The sequence below is a fragment of the Cnephaeus nilssonii genome (assembly GCF_951640355.1).
Source record: "Cnephaeus nilssonii genome assembly, chromosome: 4".
Taxonomy (NCBI): domain Eukaryota; kingdom Metazoa; phylum Chordata; class Mammalia; order Chiroptera; family Vespertilionidae; genus Cnephaeus; species Cnephaeus nilssonii.
In genome coordinates this window covers 3,794,225-3,809,730 of record NC_137075.1, presented here as the reverse complement: position 1 = coordinate 3,809,730, position 15,506 = coordinate 3,794,225, and the positions used below count along the sequence as shown (strand labels likewise).

The window sequence follows — 15,506 nt, the reverse complement described above, 5'->3', positions numbered from 1 at the left end:
ATATTCAAGCATATTCTCGACCAAAAGTTAATAAAGGAATCTTGTATATAAATTTGACTTGCGATCCTTTTTCATTTTTTGCCCAAACGATTTTCCTTTGGCTTGTTTTGACACCATGTATGTTTTACATGGGTGTCTTGCTGTTATTAGCATTACAAATGAAAGTTAATTTTCTAAAGTAAAAATTTTCTAGATGTAATTTACTTACAGGATATTTTTCCTTACATGATATTCTTCTACTATCCCCCCTTTTTTGATTTAAATATTAGGAGGCTTTTGGAAATTTTATAATGTAGTCTTGATAGCTTTTAAATTTTAATTTTTTGCACTAAAATATGACTGCTTTAGGTTCATTACATGTTACACAATTTTACCATGAGATGAACTACCAATAAAAATTTTAGTTAACACTTTAGGAACAGCTTTTTGTCCAGTACAATTAATTTTTCTAGAATATTCGCTTATTTCAATTATCCGATTTAAATTAGCCTGAAACTTGACTACTATTTTACTGTCAAATTTAATACTCTTAACAACAATCTTATTTTACCCTGTAAATATTAATGGAAAGGATTATTTGCCTTCTTGAGTAGGCCCTGAGCATTCCTGGTGCTAGGCTGGATTTAGATATCGTAAACCCACTTCCCCACACCATGGGTATAAGACAACTCAAACAATTCTTGTTGGAGTAAGAGGGCAGCTGCTGACGGCCAAGTCTCTGTCTGTTACCCGGGTCCTGATCTGAGCTGGGCATGGGAAGCTAAGCAGCCATGGGGGCAGGAGACCTCCCTCAGAAGGGGTGAGGGTTCAGGCCCCTGCAAAGTTGGGGGGGGGGTGAGGGTCTGTGCCCCACCTCTGTTGACCCCTAAGTTCTCTCCTGATGGCCCCTCTGCGACTGTGCCTGTCTTAGGTTGTTCCTTCCCTGAGGAATCTTACCCGTCTCTGGCTAACCAGCCATCCTCCGGGGCCAAGCAGGGTGATGTGAGGTTCAGTTCTGTCTCCTTGGTACCCTATGCCCCCGTGGCCTCCACGCCCAGCACCGGCCTTGGGATCCCCTCGCCTGCTGGCGGGGCCCCAGCACTAATCACATACCTTGGGGAACCCGGGTTTCTTCTCCAGGGAGGGCCCAGCTCGCCCCATTGGGCGAGAGACAGATCCATGTTACCAGTCATCACGAGGCTTCAACCTCGACATGAACAGAAAGCTCAGGCAACAGCTGTGGGCAATTGGATTGTGAGAAGAGGGTCCCTCTTGGCAAAAAGGGCAAGAGGGACCAATATAGAATGCTCAGGTGCCTTCTCAGGAGGCCCTCTACACAATGGAAGGGATTAAATTCTTTCATGTCCTTTTTAAATTGCTGCCAGACATTCAAAGAATTAGTTTGTAAGTTTGTTTGGGATAATTGTATATTATGCTGTTGTAATTCTAAAATATCAAGAGATGTGTTACCTTTGTCTCCAAGCACCAATAAGAGGTACCTTTTAAAAAAATAAATTTTTATTTATTTCAGAGAGGAAGGGAGAGGGAGAAAGAAATAGAAACATCAGTGATGAGAATCTCTGATAAGCTGCCTCCTGCAACCCCCCACCCCCCTCGGGGATCGAGCCGCAACCTAGGCATGTGCCCTGACCAGGACTGGAACAGTAACCAGGACTGGAACCATGACCTCCTGGTTCATATGTCAACACTCAACCACAGGGCCACACCAGCCCGGCCTTCTCTCCCATCTTGAACAATTTGGTGCTTGACTAAGTTAATAGGGAAAATGTCTCCATTGTGGAACAAAACTTCATTTCTGCAAGATGACGAAAAGCTTCTTGGAGATGATAAAAAGCGCCTAGTAGGTAACACACAAAGGAGAGAATGAGAGTTTACTGCTGAATCTCTTTGTTAACATATCAGGAAATTGTAATGTGAATATTTTTGTGTTTTTGTTGCTGGTGAAATGGACAATTAGCACAATTTTAAAACATAAAGAGGCCATCAAGAATGCTAACATTCATTGCCCAGTGGGGTGTGGCTTGGTAGTTGATCATTGACCTATGGACCAGAAGGTCTGGGCATATGCCAGGGTTGTGTGCTCAATCCCCAGTGGGGGGCGTGCAGGAGGCTGCTGATCAGTGATTGTCTCTCATCATTGATGTTTCTCTCTCTCTCTCCCTCTCCCTTCCTCTCTGAAATCAATAAAAACATATTTTAAAATTTGTTAAACGTTAAGAAATGGTATGTATATATATTTTAATGCTAACATTGCTAAGGATATGTAAGAAACAATGATCACAGGCAATTGAAGAGGTAGAAAAACTGTTGTTGATTTGTATAAATGAAAGCAGTTAGCCCAAGACAGCATTTTGGAAACAGTGATACATGAAAAAGTAAAGATGCTGCATACTGACTTCCTGAAAGATACCCCTGGAACAAGTAGTGAAAGTGACTAGTTTAAGGCTAGAAGGGGTTGTTCAATAAGTTTAAGAAATGTTTGTTTATAGATTAAACAATATATTAAACATGTACTGTATATAAGAAAAGGTTAAAACAGAATCATTTGGCGGTCTGGAATGAATTATTTCTAACGGGGTAGGAGAAGGAAGATTCGGTTTTCCAACAAATCACTTCTCGAACAACCTTCTGGAGCAAATTAAGTTTCACTGTATAACTAGTTTGTAATTTGGGACTCCCCAGAAGGAAGGTAAACAAATATTAACCTTTTGCACTCGGGTGTCGAGTGCAAATTACTCTTGGAATGTATCAATAATTTGAAATATAAAAAAATCCAAATAAATAAGTTTGTATGAAAAGAAACTCCAGTTTTTTATTCTACTGCCGCGCTTTGTAAAATCTGGGGTATTTAAAAAATTAAATCCTGAGTAGAATAAAGGAATCGAGAAAAAAGCAAGCGAGTGCAAAGGGTAAAAGATGATCCATTGATCTCCTTGACTGGGATTTGCAGCTGCTGGTCATCTTTTCACAGTTAGAAAATAATACAAAAATCCATGCCCAGGCAGTGAGGAAAAGAATTGGTTATCATGAAACACTTTGTGGTAAGAAAGATACATTTAATTAATAATTACCTCTGGGAAGGGAATACATATATTTCATTTTTCTTGGGTAAATATTTAGAAGTGTAATTACTGGGTTATATGGTAGGTGTGTGTTTAACTTGATAAGAAACTGCTAAACAGTCTTCCAAAGTGGTTGTACCATTTTACACTTGTGCTTTAAGTATTTAGTAAGGATAACTAGTTTTTGAAAAAGGTAGCTTGTAAATTTTGGGTAACAGCAGGTAGAAGCATTGTGATCTATGCTTTCTGATATATTAAATGTGAATATTAGTTCTGTGTAGTTTTGTACATGCCAAATACTTTTAGGTCTATAGATTCATTCTTTTTTCTTGTCATAGAAATTAAAGAGTATCCCAATTCCAGCCCATTTATATACATGTCCCACTTCATTCTGGGCTCAGATTGTAATGGAAATTTAGGTCTCTCGTAAAATTGGGACTTGTGCTGGGGTCCTCTGTAACTAATGACAGGTATTTTGCAATAGGCTCAAATGGTGACTTAAAAAAACACACATATTTTTATTGATTTCAGAGAGGAAAGGAGAGAGAGATAGAAACATCAATGATGAGAGAGAATCATTGATAGGCTGCCTCTTGCACGCCCCCCATGGGGATCAAGCCTGCAACCCAGGCATGAACCCTTCAGTCCGCAGGCTGATGCTCTGTCCACTGAGCCAAACCAGCTAGGGCTCAAATGGTGATTTAAGTGAGAATCCTTTTGCTTTGATCTAGTAGTGACAGTCCATCTGCAGAACTGGCAAGTATTCCATCTTTTCACCTTTTTCTGGTTTCTTTTTTCTTATTTTCTTTCTATTTTTTGCACTTTCTCTTGCCAGTTACAGCAGTAAAGGTGTATAGGATATATCTGACATTTAAATTTCAGAATATATGTAGAGCCCCGAGGTTTCTGCGTAGTTTTTTTTTTCCATCACCCTTTATCCCCTCTATGCCCTCTTCCACCTCCACCCCTAGCCCCCACAATCACCGTGATGTTGTCTATGTCCATGAGTTCCCTCTCCTTTTTTTCTGTTTTGCTCAAATTTTTTTTTTTTTTAATCCTCACCCAAGGATATTTTCCCATTTATTTTAGAGTGGAAGGGAGGGAGATAGAGAGAGAAACATTAATGTGAAAGAGCCACATCAGTTGGTTGCCTCCTGCACATGTCCCAACCAGGGCCGGGATTGAGCCTGCAACTGAGGTATATGCCCTTGACTGGCATTGAACCCTGGACCTTTCAGTCCAAGAGCTGATGCTATCCACTGTGCCAAGCTGACTAGGGCGATCATTCTTTTTTTAATCTTTTGAGAGAGAGAAGCATTGATTTGTTGTTCCACTTATTTATGCATTCACTAGAGGCCTGGTGCACAAAATTCATTCACTCGTGCATCCTCTCACAGTCCAGGAACCCCTTGCTCCTTACCGCCCACCTGCTGGCTGCTCCTTAACGCTTGCTGCTCCTTACCACTCGGCTCGCTGCTCCTTAGCACTGCCGCAGAGGCGGGAGAGGCTCCATCCACTTCCGTGTCGCTCGCCAGCCATAAGCTGGCTGAGTGACGCTCCCCCTCTGGGAGCGCACTGACCACCAGGGGCAGCTCCTGCGTTGAGCATCTGCCCCCTTGTGGTCAGTGTGCATCATAGCGACTGGTCGTCCCACCATTCAGTCTATTTGCATATTAGCCTTTTATTATATAGGACTAGAAGCCTGATGCACTAAGATTCGTGCAGGCATGGGCCTTCCTTTCCCTGGCTGCTGGCACCACCTTTCCGCTCCCGCCCTAGAGCTGCCTCTTTCTGCTCCGGCCCCACCTTCCCACGCTGCCCAGAGGCCCTGAGCAGCTGGGGCGGTGCAGAACGCCTGCGTCCCTCGCCACTCTGCATATGCAAATTAACCCACCATCTTTGTTGGGTTAATTTGCATACTCCTGATTGGCTGGTGGGCATCGTGAAGTTACTGTCAATTTGCATCTTTCTCTTTTATTAGTGTAGATTGGTTGATTCTTGTGTGTGCCCTGACTGGGGATCCAACCCACAACCTTGACATATCAGGATGACACTCCAACCAACTATTCTACCTGGCCAGGGCGCACACATGCCTGTGTGGTTGTTTTGTTTGATAAGCCTTTAAAAATAACTAGACTCTATACCAAGCTTGTCTAATTCATCTAATAGAAAATACAATTTGAAGAATGTTTTATTTCTATAAATTATGATATCCATTAATAGAAGGTCAATTAAGACATTTTTAGACAAGGATCAATTTATAGTTGTTATTTATTAACTGCCGTCTACAAAGTGCCAAGTCCTAGACAGTGTTACCTGGCCTTCATTTTTATTTTTATTTTTATTTTTTTAATATGTTTTCAGAAAGAAGGAGAGGGAGGGAGATAGAAACATCAATGATGAGAGAGAATCATAGATGGGCTGCCTCCTGCGTGCCCCCTACTGGGGATCTAACCTGCATCCCGGGGCATGTGCTCGGACTAGTAATTGAACCGTGACCTCCTGGTTCATAGGTCAGTGCTCAGCCACTGAGCCACACCAGCTGGGCTGACTTTCATTTTTAATCATCATAATCTGATAAGGTAATGGTGTCTGCATTTTACAAATAAGGAAAATAAAACTTGCTGCTTCCTAAAACCCAAAGGTAAAATTTCCTTCTCCTCCATCCCCTACCATACAGAGGCTGTTTAGAAAGATTCCACATTTCCTAACTCACAATTCAGTGTCCATTTGAAGGGCAGTAACTAAAATAGAAAGGCTTTTCATATGTACTACAAAGAGTATAATGATTGGGAGCAGAATGCTAAGTAAGTCTTGTTTTCTTGACACTTAATATATTTTAACATCTCACTTAGAACTTTTAAGTGTTCTTTTATAAATTCCTATTGCTTTGTCAGGATGTATAATTTATTTTGGAGTATAATTTAACTAGAGGCCGGTGCATGAATTAATATACATTGAAAGGAAATTAATTAGAAGAAATATTTTAGAGGCCGGGGAGGGACCCCAAAAGGTTGGCTCCAGGGCATGTCCAGCCCATCTCGCCCAGTCCCAATCAGGGCCATCAGAGCTGGGGAGGGACCAAGGTAGGGCTCCAGGGCATGTCCAGCCCATCTTGCCCAGTTCCTGATCGGCCAGACCCCCAGCAGCAAGCTAACCTACCGATCAGAGGGTCTGCCCCCTGGTGGCCAGTGCACATCATAGTGACTGGTCAAATGAATGGTCAGACACTTAGCATATTAGGCTTTTATTATATAGGATAGAAAGCATAAGATTTTTTAAAATTTATGAAATATATATCTTATAAATTAATTTAAGAACTAGAATGAAGCTCTGGCCAGGTAGCTCAGCTGGTTAGATTGAATACCAAAGTTGCAAGTTCAATCCCCAGTCAGGGCACAAACAAGATCAACAAATGATTAGAACAAATCAGTGTTTCTCTCCCCCATCTCTCCTTTCCTCTTTCTCTTTCCCTAAAATCAATAATATTTTTAAAATATTAAAAAGCAAACTAGAATGAACATTATTTTGAATTAAGAATTAATACTCTGCTTATTGTAAAAATTCAGACATTCTGAAGTGTATAAAGAAATAAAGTTTTTCCTTCCAAAGATAACCAATGTTAACAATTTCAAGCTAGCATTACACATTGGGAGAGGAGGGGAGCATAAACATACACCTATAATACTTTTGGTTCTGCTTTTCTTTGTTTAATTTTTTTAAAGATTTTTTTCATATCAATACATAAAATTTGTTTCATTTGACCTGCTGAGTAATTTACTACTGTGACATACATTTGATTCAAAACTTAATGCATTGAGTGTATATAAATGCCACTGAACTGTACACTTAAAATAGTTACGGTGGTAGATTTTCTGTTATACTAGAGGCCCAGTGCATGAAATTCATGCATGGGTAGGGTCCCTAGTGGCTGCCAGCTGCCAGCTGGGGCCTCCCTTCGCACCTGCCTTGGCCTGGTGCTGCCCGCTCACCTGCTCCACCATCCCGCCTTGGTCCCACTCTCATTGGGGCCCATCAGGGCCAGCAGTGCCTCCACTGTGCCACCTGCTGCCAGCGCTGCATTGACAATGCCCGCCACGTTCCGCACCGCCCCCTGGTGGTCATCTCATGTCTAACTCCCAGTGAGTCAAACTCCCACCCGTAGTGACAGTTTGCATATTAGCCTTTTATTATATAGGATTATATAGGATGTGTTTTAACGGGAAATGCAAACAAAAAAATACCTTAATTGTATTGACACAATATATCAAGTACTTCTTCTGTACATTGAAGTTATTGTTTCTCCATTGTAGGGATCCAGTCAGTTCGCTGCTACTCCCATGGGTCACATGAGACAGATGAGGAATTTGATGCTCGCTGGGTGACATACTTCAACAAGCCAGATATTGATGCCTGGGAATTGCGTAAAGGTAATTGTAATATAAACTGCTAAACAGTCTATTTTGTCTATTTCCATATAGAATTATGAACTGCTTTGTAGTCTTCTACTTTGTTAAAAACAAAACATGCATCATGTTAACTGAATACTCTCATGCAACTTGCAATGAGAAAATATTGTAGCCGAAACCGGTTTGGCTCAGTGGATAGAGCGTCGGCCTGCGGACTGAAAGGTACCAGGTTCGATTCCGGTCAAGGGCATGTGCCTTGGTTGCGGGCACATCCCCAGTAGGGGGTGTGCAAGAGGCAGCCGATCGATGTTTCTCTCTCTCATCGATGTTTCTAACTCTCTATCCCTCTCTCTTCCTCTCTGTAAAAAATCAATAAAATATATTTTTAAAAAAAAGAAAAGAAAATATTATAGCCCTAGCTGGTTTGGCTCAGTGGATAGAGTATCGGCCTGTGAACTAAAGGGTCCCTGGTTTGATTCCAGTCAAGGGCATATGCCCAGGTTGCAGGCTTGATCTCCAGTTAGGGGGTATGCAGGAGGCAGCTGATCAATGATTCTATTTCATCATTGATGTTTCTATCTCTCTCTCTCTCTCCCTTCCTCTCTAAAAGCAATAAAAATGTATTTAAAAAAGAAAATATTGCCCTGGCTGATTTGGCTCAGTGGATAGAGCGTCGGCCTGCGGGTTCGATTCCAGGCAAGGGAACATGCCTGAGTTGTGGGCTCGGTCCCTAATGGGGGGCATGCGGGAGGCAGCCGATCAATGATTCTCTCTCATCATCGATGTTTCTATCTCTCTCTCTCCCTCTCCTTTCCTCTCTGAAATCAATAAAAATAAAAATATTTTAAAAAGAAAATATTATAGCTTCCCTAGTGTATCCTGTAAAGCAAGGTTTTAAAACAGACACAATGGTATTTAGGGGCAAATAATTCTTTGTTGCAAGGGCTGTCCTTTGCATTGTAATATGTTTAGCAGCATCCTTGGCTTCTACCCACTAGGTGCCAACCACCCCCATGCCCTTCATCCCTTCCCACCCCCAGTTATGGCAACCAAATGTGTTTCCTGGGGGACAAAATCACCTCTGATTAAAACCACTGCCATAATGTCAAGGTGAGCAAGAGTTAAATTTTGTATCTTTTAGATAATTTATACAAGTAGTTATTTGGTTATTCTCCCTTCTTAGTTATAGTTTGGGTTTTTTGTTATTTTTATTCTCCGTTATGATTTGTCTTGCCCTGAATAAGTGTCCAGTCTAAATAAGCTAGAACTTATTTTTCCTAAATTTTCAGATGTGCATTTAACATGAGTAAGTAGCATTAATGATAACTAGTCTTCCTTTTTTTAAAAAAAAAATATATTTTTATTGATTTCAGAGAGGGAGAGAGAGAGGAAAATAACATCAATGATGAGAGAGAATCATTGATCAGCAACCCAGACATATGCCCTAACGGGAATCGATTCACAACCCTCTGGTTTGTAGGTCAATGCTCAACCACTGAGGCACGCCAGCCGGGTGATAACTAGTCTTAATAGTTAGTCGTAAATAGCTTTAAGTGTAGGCAGTTTATCTCAGACCAAGAGTTCAGCCTCTGTGACTATATTCTAGCATTATAGTCACTGGTGTCCTTTGTTTAAATATTGTGTTGTTTTGTGCAAAGCTGAAAGTAATCATGCCCAATTATTTTCTGGTTGAATGTTTGAGTCTGTGCACTAATGTTTCTCTATTTCTTTCTCTCTGTGTTTTTTAAAATATATTTTTATTGATTTCAGAGAGGAAGGGAGAGGGAGAAAGAGATAGAAACATCAAAGATGAGAGAGAATCACTGATCGGCTCTTTCCTACATGCCCTCTACTGGGGATGGAGCCCACAACCTGGGCATGTGCCCTGTCTAGGAATCCAACTGTGACGACCTACTTTATAGTTTGACACTTAGCCACTGAGCCACGCCTGCCAGGCTCTATATCTCTTTAATGTCTTCATTTGGGCTTCATTAACTCTCCTTTCTCATTTCTCTGGTTGTTTTTATTTTCCAATCAAATCTATTTTAAAGCAACCAAGGTGCATACATTGTACTAAGAGTTAAAGATATGAGTTTAAAATGACCCTCTTTATTGAAATGAAACCAGCAAATTATTATGAAAATAGTATTTCCATTTAAGGAATTCTTTGGTTGGTTTTTTGGGGTCTTTTTTATTGTTTTTTGTTGTTATTGTTTTCCTTTAATCTGCAGGATACTGCATAGTTCTTTCCACTAATTTATTGTGGAAGAGTCATTATGATCTTACCATCTGTTAAAAGTAGATTCTCTCATTTTATAGATAAAAGAATAGAGGCCTGGTAGGTTCCAGGACCCAATTCCAGTGTGTATGGGTAGACTTCCCTACATCAACAAACAAGTCTGGACACCAGCAGGCTGTCCAAGAATTCAGGGTGGCATTATCTACCCTACCCAGAAGTAGAATCACATTCCACAGGTAAAGGGCTCAGTCTCACAAGACTACCCTTCACTTTAGAGGCTGGTTACAAGCTAGGTTGTTCATCTGTGCTTCTGACCTACTGGCTACAAATCAGAAGTTGCCACAACCCCCTCCTTGGTTCCAATGACTCAGAGAACTCAAGAAAACCTGTTTACTCACTAGATTAACAATTTATTACAAAGATTATTAAAGGATACAAATCAACAGCCAGATGAAGAGATACATACGGCAAGGTCCCAAATGAAGGAACTTACATCCTCATGGAGCTTGGGGCCCGGCACAGGGGCTCATGGAAGCATCCTAGTACCCCAGTGTGGGAAGCTCTCTAAAAAAGGACCAAGGGGCTATCATATGGTTTTATGGAGGCTTCATACTTAGTCATGATTGATTAAGTCTTTGGCCATTGGCAATTAATTTGACCTCAAGCCCTCTCTCCTCCCTGCAAATCAGGAAATGGGGCTGAAAATTTCAATCTTCTGTCCACAGCATTGGTCTCTGCTGACATCCAACACCCACTCTTGGGAGTCCAAAAGTTACCTCCTTAATATAACAAGAGGCACCACTGTGCTCCCATCACCATCACTTAGAAAATCCCAAGGAGGGTTGGCGGTTCTGTGTCAGAAGCAGACCAAATATATATTTATTATAAATCACAAGATCATATGTCTATGTTTCAAAAAATATAGATAACTAAATTATAGTTTAAGTGAGAATATTTCAAGTTGATATGGCCCCTCTTTTTAATTTGACAGGGATGAACACGCTTGTTGGCTATGATCTGGTTCCAGAACCCAAAATCATTGATGCTGCTTTGCGGGCATGCAGACGGTTAAATGATTTTGCTAGTGCTGTTCGCATCCTAGAGGTTGTTAAGGTCAGTGAAATAGTATTAAACTTGTTCTGGAAGTATGTGGTCTATTGACTAGGTATCAGTATATTCTTTATTTTTTAATTTGTTAAGATAACCTAAAATTATTTTTTATATAGCTAGAGGGAATGTACAGTGAAGTTAATAATTTTTCTGGAATAAAGTTTGACAGAATTTATCCCAGGCCTGAAAAATTGTGCTTGATACTCTTTTGTTCAGCACTTCCATTTAAAAATTTACCTTAAGTATGTACAAAGGTTTAACTAGAATTTATCTTTGTGCTATTTGTGATAGGAAATTAAATGTTGTTAGTTGTTTCTTAAGATGGGACTTTCCAGAAGTGGTTATTACACAAATGTGTTTAACATTAAACATATTTACATTAAACATATTTATAGCATATTAACTGAAGAAAATTAAGAACTTTATAATTTAAAAAATATAACTAAGGAGACTTAGAATTTGTTAAAGGCAGAAGAGTAGTAGTTTGGCAGTGTCTTAGTCCAGTGGTCGGCAAACTCAGTCAACAGAGCCAAATATCAACAGTACAGCGATTGAAATTTCTTTTGAGAGCCAAAAACCGACTTCTGCGCATGGGCCATGAAGTTTCAGTCACACTGTACGTGCGCGCCCGCACTTGGTATTTTGTGGAAGAGCCACACTCAAGGGGCCAAAGAGCCACATGTGGCTCACGAGCCGCAGTTTGCCAACCACTGTCTTAGTCCATTTGACTTTTTAATATTTGTCCCTGGGGAACTTTGTGACAACGCATAGATATTAATATATGTTATGGTGAGTATTCATGAAAACTCTCTTACCCTGAAAATAAGTATTTTCTAAGTGTAGCTCATAAGAATATGGAATATAAGAAAGAAATTCAGGTCTATAAAAAAGAAAATGTGAGATTACTTTATCTACAATGGATAAGATAATTTAGGGTTCTGTAGGTTGTCAATTCATTCAGCACCAGTAGTTAATTCAGTTAGGGTCTCAAATTAGAAGCAAATGTAAAAACTTTTCCTCTGTTAACTTAATTATTCCTATTGCCTGCTGGGCATGTTTAATTACCTTCACAAAATTCTGTCATCACCACCTTGTTTTCTAGTAACTCAGGCTTTGAAAAAAGATATTTCTGGATTTAGTCTAATTGTTTTAATTATTTTCAAAGTGTCTCTAAAAACCTACCTTGACTAGTGCCCACAAAGTTGCTCTCTTTACTGAACAAATATGTTAACTTAAAAGTAGCCTCTGCATATGTGATTAAAAGCATTTTCAAGTTCATTTTGTAAATAGATAAGGCTTCTCAGAAAGCTAAATGTGAACTTTTTTTTTTTTTTTTTTGCCATCAGGACAAAGCAGGACCGCATAAGGAAATCTACCCTTATGTCATCCAGGAACTTAGACCAACTTTAAATGAACTGGGAATCTCCACTCCAGAGGAACTGGGCCTTGACAAAGTATAAATCGCAGCGGTAAGCAGCATACTACTGAATAAAGCAGGAAAGAATCCAGGGAGATGAGAATGGCATTTCAGTGTTCTCAGAAATGTCTAGTGAGAGGCTGTAAGCATAGAGATTTAGAGTAACTATAAGGAGATAGGATTGTTATTTTTAGTTGTTATAATTGTTCTCTTACTGGTGTAAAGGCAAGTAAAGACCTCCTTTATAAAAAATCTATATAAAATATTTTAAGCACAAATAGCATAGAGAATAAATGTAATCACACCCAGATTTTCAGATATTATTATTTTGCCGTATTTGCTTTAGTCTTCTCCCCTCTATCCCACCAAGAAATTATTGGTTTCACCTAGAGTTCAAGCCCTCTGAGTACCCTTCCCTAATTCTAGCCCATTAACCTCACAAAAACTAAAGATATTTCACTGCATTCAAGATTTTTATCTTGTATGCTTTTAAACATGTGGTTTGTTGTTGTTTTTATATTTTTATTGATTTCAGAGAGGAAGGGAGAGGAAGAGATAGAAGTATCAATGATGAGAGAATCATTGATCTGCTGCCTCCTACACATCCCCTATTGGGAACAAGCCCAAAACTTGGGCATGTGCCCTGACCAGGAATTGAACTGTGACCTCCTGGTTCATAGGTTGACACTCAACACCTGAGCCACACCGGCTGGGCAACGTGTGTTGTTTTTGTTGTTGTTGTTGTTGTTTAACAGTAGGATTTTATTAATTTGATGCTATTTTTTTTGTGTGTACCCAGGTTAGAATTTAATAGTCAAGTAAATTTTCTTTTTTTGAAAAATATATATATATATTTTATTGACTTTTTACAGAGATGAAGGGAGAGGGACAGAGAGCTAGAAACATCAATGAGAGAGAAACATCGACCAGCTGCCTCCTGCACACCCCTCTACTGGGGATGTGCCCGCAACCAATGTACATGCCCTTGACCGGAATCGAACCTGGGACCTTTAAGCCCGCAGACCGACGCTCTATCCACTGAGCCAAACCGGTTTCGGCAATAGTCAAGTAAATTTTCATCAATAATAAAAAGTTATTCTCTATGGAAAGACAGATTAGGTAATAAGACCAGCCACAAGGTTGTCTAGGTAGTGAGCAGTGTGCAGAAAATCCTTTGTAAAACAGAAAATATATAAGCAGTAATTCATATTTTAATTTTATTTAACAAACACATATAGTGTATATAATTCTTTTTTGCTAATCCTCACCTGAGGATATTTTTTCCATTGATTTTTAAAGAGAGTGGAAGGAGGGGGGGGGGCGGAGGGGGCAGGGGAGACACCTCTACTGGTTGCCTCCCGCAGGTGCCCCAAATCCATGGATTGAACCTGCAACCCATGTAGGTGCCTTTGACGAGGAATGGAACCCAAGACCCTTTGGTGTGTGGGCTGACACTAACCTACTGAGCACACTGGCCAGGGCAGTATATAATTCTTGATGTGTGTCAGGCAGAGTATGTATGTATGTGTATATATACATATATATAAAATTGCTTTCAGAGAGGAAGGGAGAGAGGTAGAAACATCAATAATGGGTGAGAATCATTGATCAGCCATGTCCTGCGTGCCCCCTACTGGGGATCGAGCCCGCAACTCCAGGCATGTGTCCTGACCAGGAGTTGAACCATGACCTCCTGGTTCAGAGGTCGATGCTCAACCACTTGAGTCACACCCGCTGGGCTCAGGCGTAGTTTTAAGTGCTGTATAAATAGTAGCTCATTTAATCCTGTGAGGTGGTTACTATTATTATAATTATTCCTATTATTTATTGATGAGCAAACTGAGGCACCTTGTCCAAAGTCTACATTTAAACCCAGGCAGACTGTTTTCAGAGTTCATTGCACCCACTATGCCACATGTTCTGTATAGGCATTTACTAAGGCCATACTCTTATTTCTCAGTAAAAAATGAGACTGAAATAAAAGTGGACCCAAAATTATTTTAGGAACTATTAAATATCCTACTAACAGACTAAGCAGAAAATGTAATCTACTTTGGGGTTTGTTTTTTGGAGCATATATCTTAATTTTTTTTTTTGTCCACAACCACCACCTCCCTGAATTCAGGTAGCTCATCTTTATAATATATGGAAAGTTTTTTGTATGGTATTAAAAATTTCTGTGAGTACTTAGAGAAAATTAGGTATTCAGAATAGAGGATTTTGTAGTCGTTCATATATATATATATATGTTATCCTTTTTTTTTTTTTTTAATGGATTTTTTTCCATTGATTTTTAGTGAATGGAAGGGAGGGGTAGAGACAGAGAAAAACATTGATGTGAGAGAGACACATTGATTGGTTGCCTACCGCACAGACCCAACTGGGGCTGGGGATGGAGCCTGCAACCAATGTACGTCAAATCCTTGGGCCAAAGCTCTAACCACTGAACAAACCGGCTAGAGCCCTAGTTATATTTTCAAAGCTCTTATCTGTGGTTCATATTTCATAATGGACTCTAAAAAGGTTGTCTAAACACTTGGACTAAATTTTTATTTTATCAAATACTAGAGGCCCGGTGCACAGATTCGTGCACCAGTGGGGTCCCTCCGTGTCCTCTCACAATCCGGGACCCCTTGGGGGATGTCAGACTGCCGGGTTTCCGCCTGATCCCCATAGGCAGTCCGAGGGGCCCAACCAGTGCAGGAATCCATGCACTCACTGGGCCTCTAGTATGCATATAAGATCTTTGGTTAATTTCTTCCTGCCCTCCCCTCTTCCCTGCTTCCCTCTGAGATTCATCAGTCTGTTCCATGTTTCCATTCCTGTGCATTAAGCGTCTGCCTCCTGGTGGTCAGTGCACATCATAGCTACCAGTTGAATGGTCAGATGGTCGCTTAGGCTTTTAGATAGATAGATAGATAGATAGATAGATAGATAGATAGATAGATAGATAGATAGATAGATAGATAGATAGATTGATTATTGCAAGGAATCCAGAAGATCTTTGTTATATAGGATGTATTCTTGCTGCAGTAACATGTTTCTTTAAGATTTCTACCTTTTCTTTATTTCCTGGCTAATTCTTCGTGTTTTCTCTTACAGATAGGCTTCCCAAGGATTTACTGATAATACTACTTGAGTGTAAACAATCACCTGGAAATACTGATGATAACATATTACCTTATTTGAACAAGTTTTCCTTTATTGAGTACCAAACCATGTAATGATAACTTGAATTTTAATAAAAAGGAAATGAGTTTGAACTGAAA

General features: G+C 40.0%; 1 protein-coding gene across 2 annotated transcripts in view; it reads left to right on the top strand.

The window, feature by feature from the left end:
* The window catches only part of COX5A (cytochrome c oxidase subunit 5A), an 18,697-nt gene extending 3,191 nt beyond the window's left edge, over positions 1-15,506 (top strand). The window contains exons 2-5 of one of the 2 annotated variants that reach the window (XM_079769073.1): positions 7,376-7,492; positions 10,702-10,823; positions 12,167-12,289; positions 15,344-15,506. In XM_079769073.1, the coding sequence (XP_079625199.1) occupies positions 7,376-7,492; positions 10,702-10,823; positions 12,167-12,280 (353 nt within the window). In that variant the 3' untranslated portion in view covers positions 12,281-12,289; positions 15,344-15,506. Of the gene's footprint in view, positions 1-7,375; positions 7,493-10,701; positions 10,824-12,166; positions 12,290-15,339 lie in introns of both variants that reach the window. The other variant, XM_079769072.1, reaches the window with a different exon arrangement.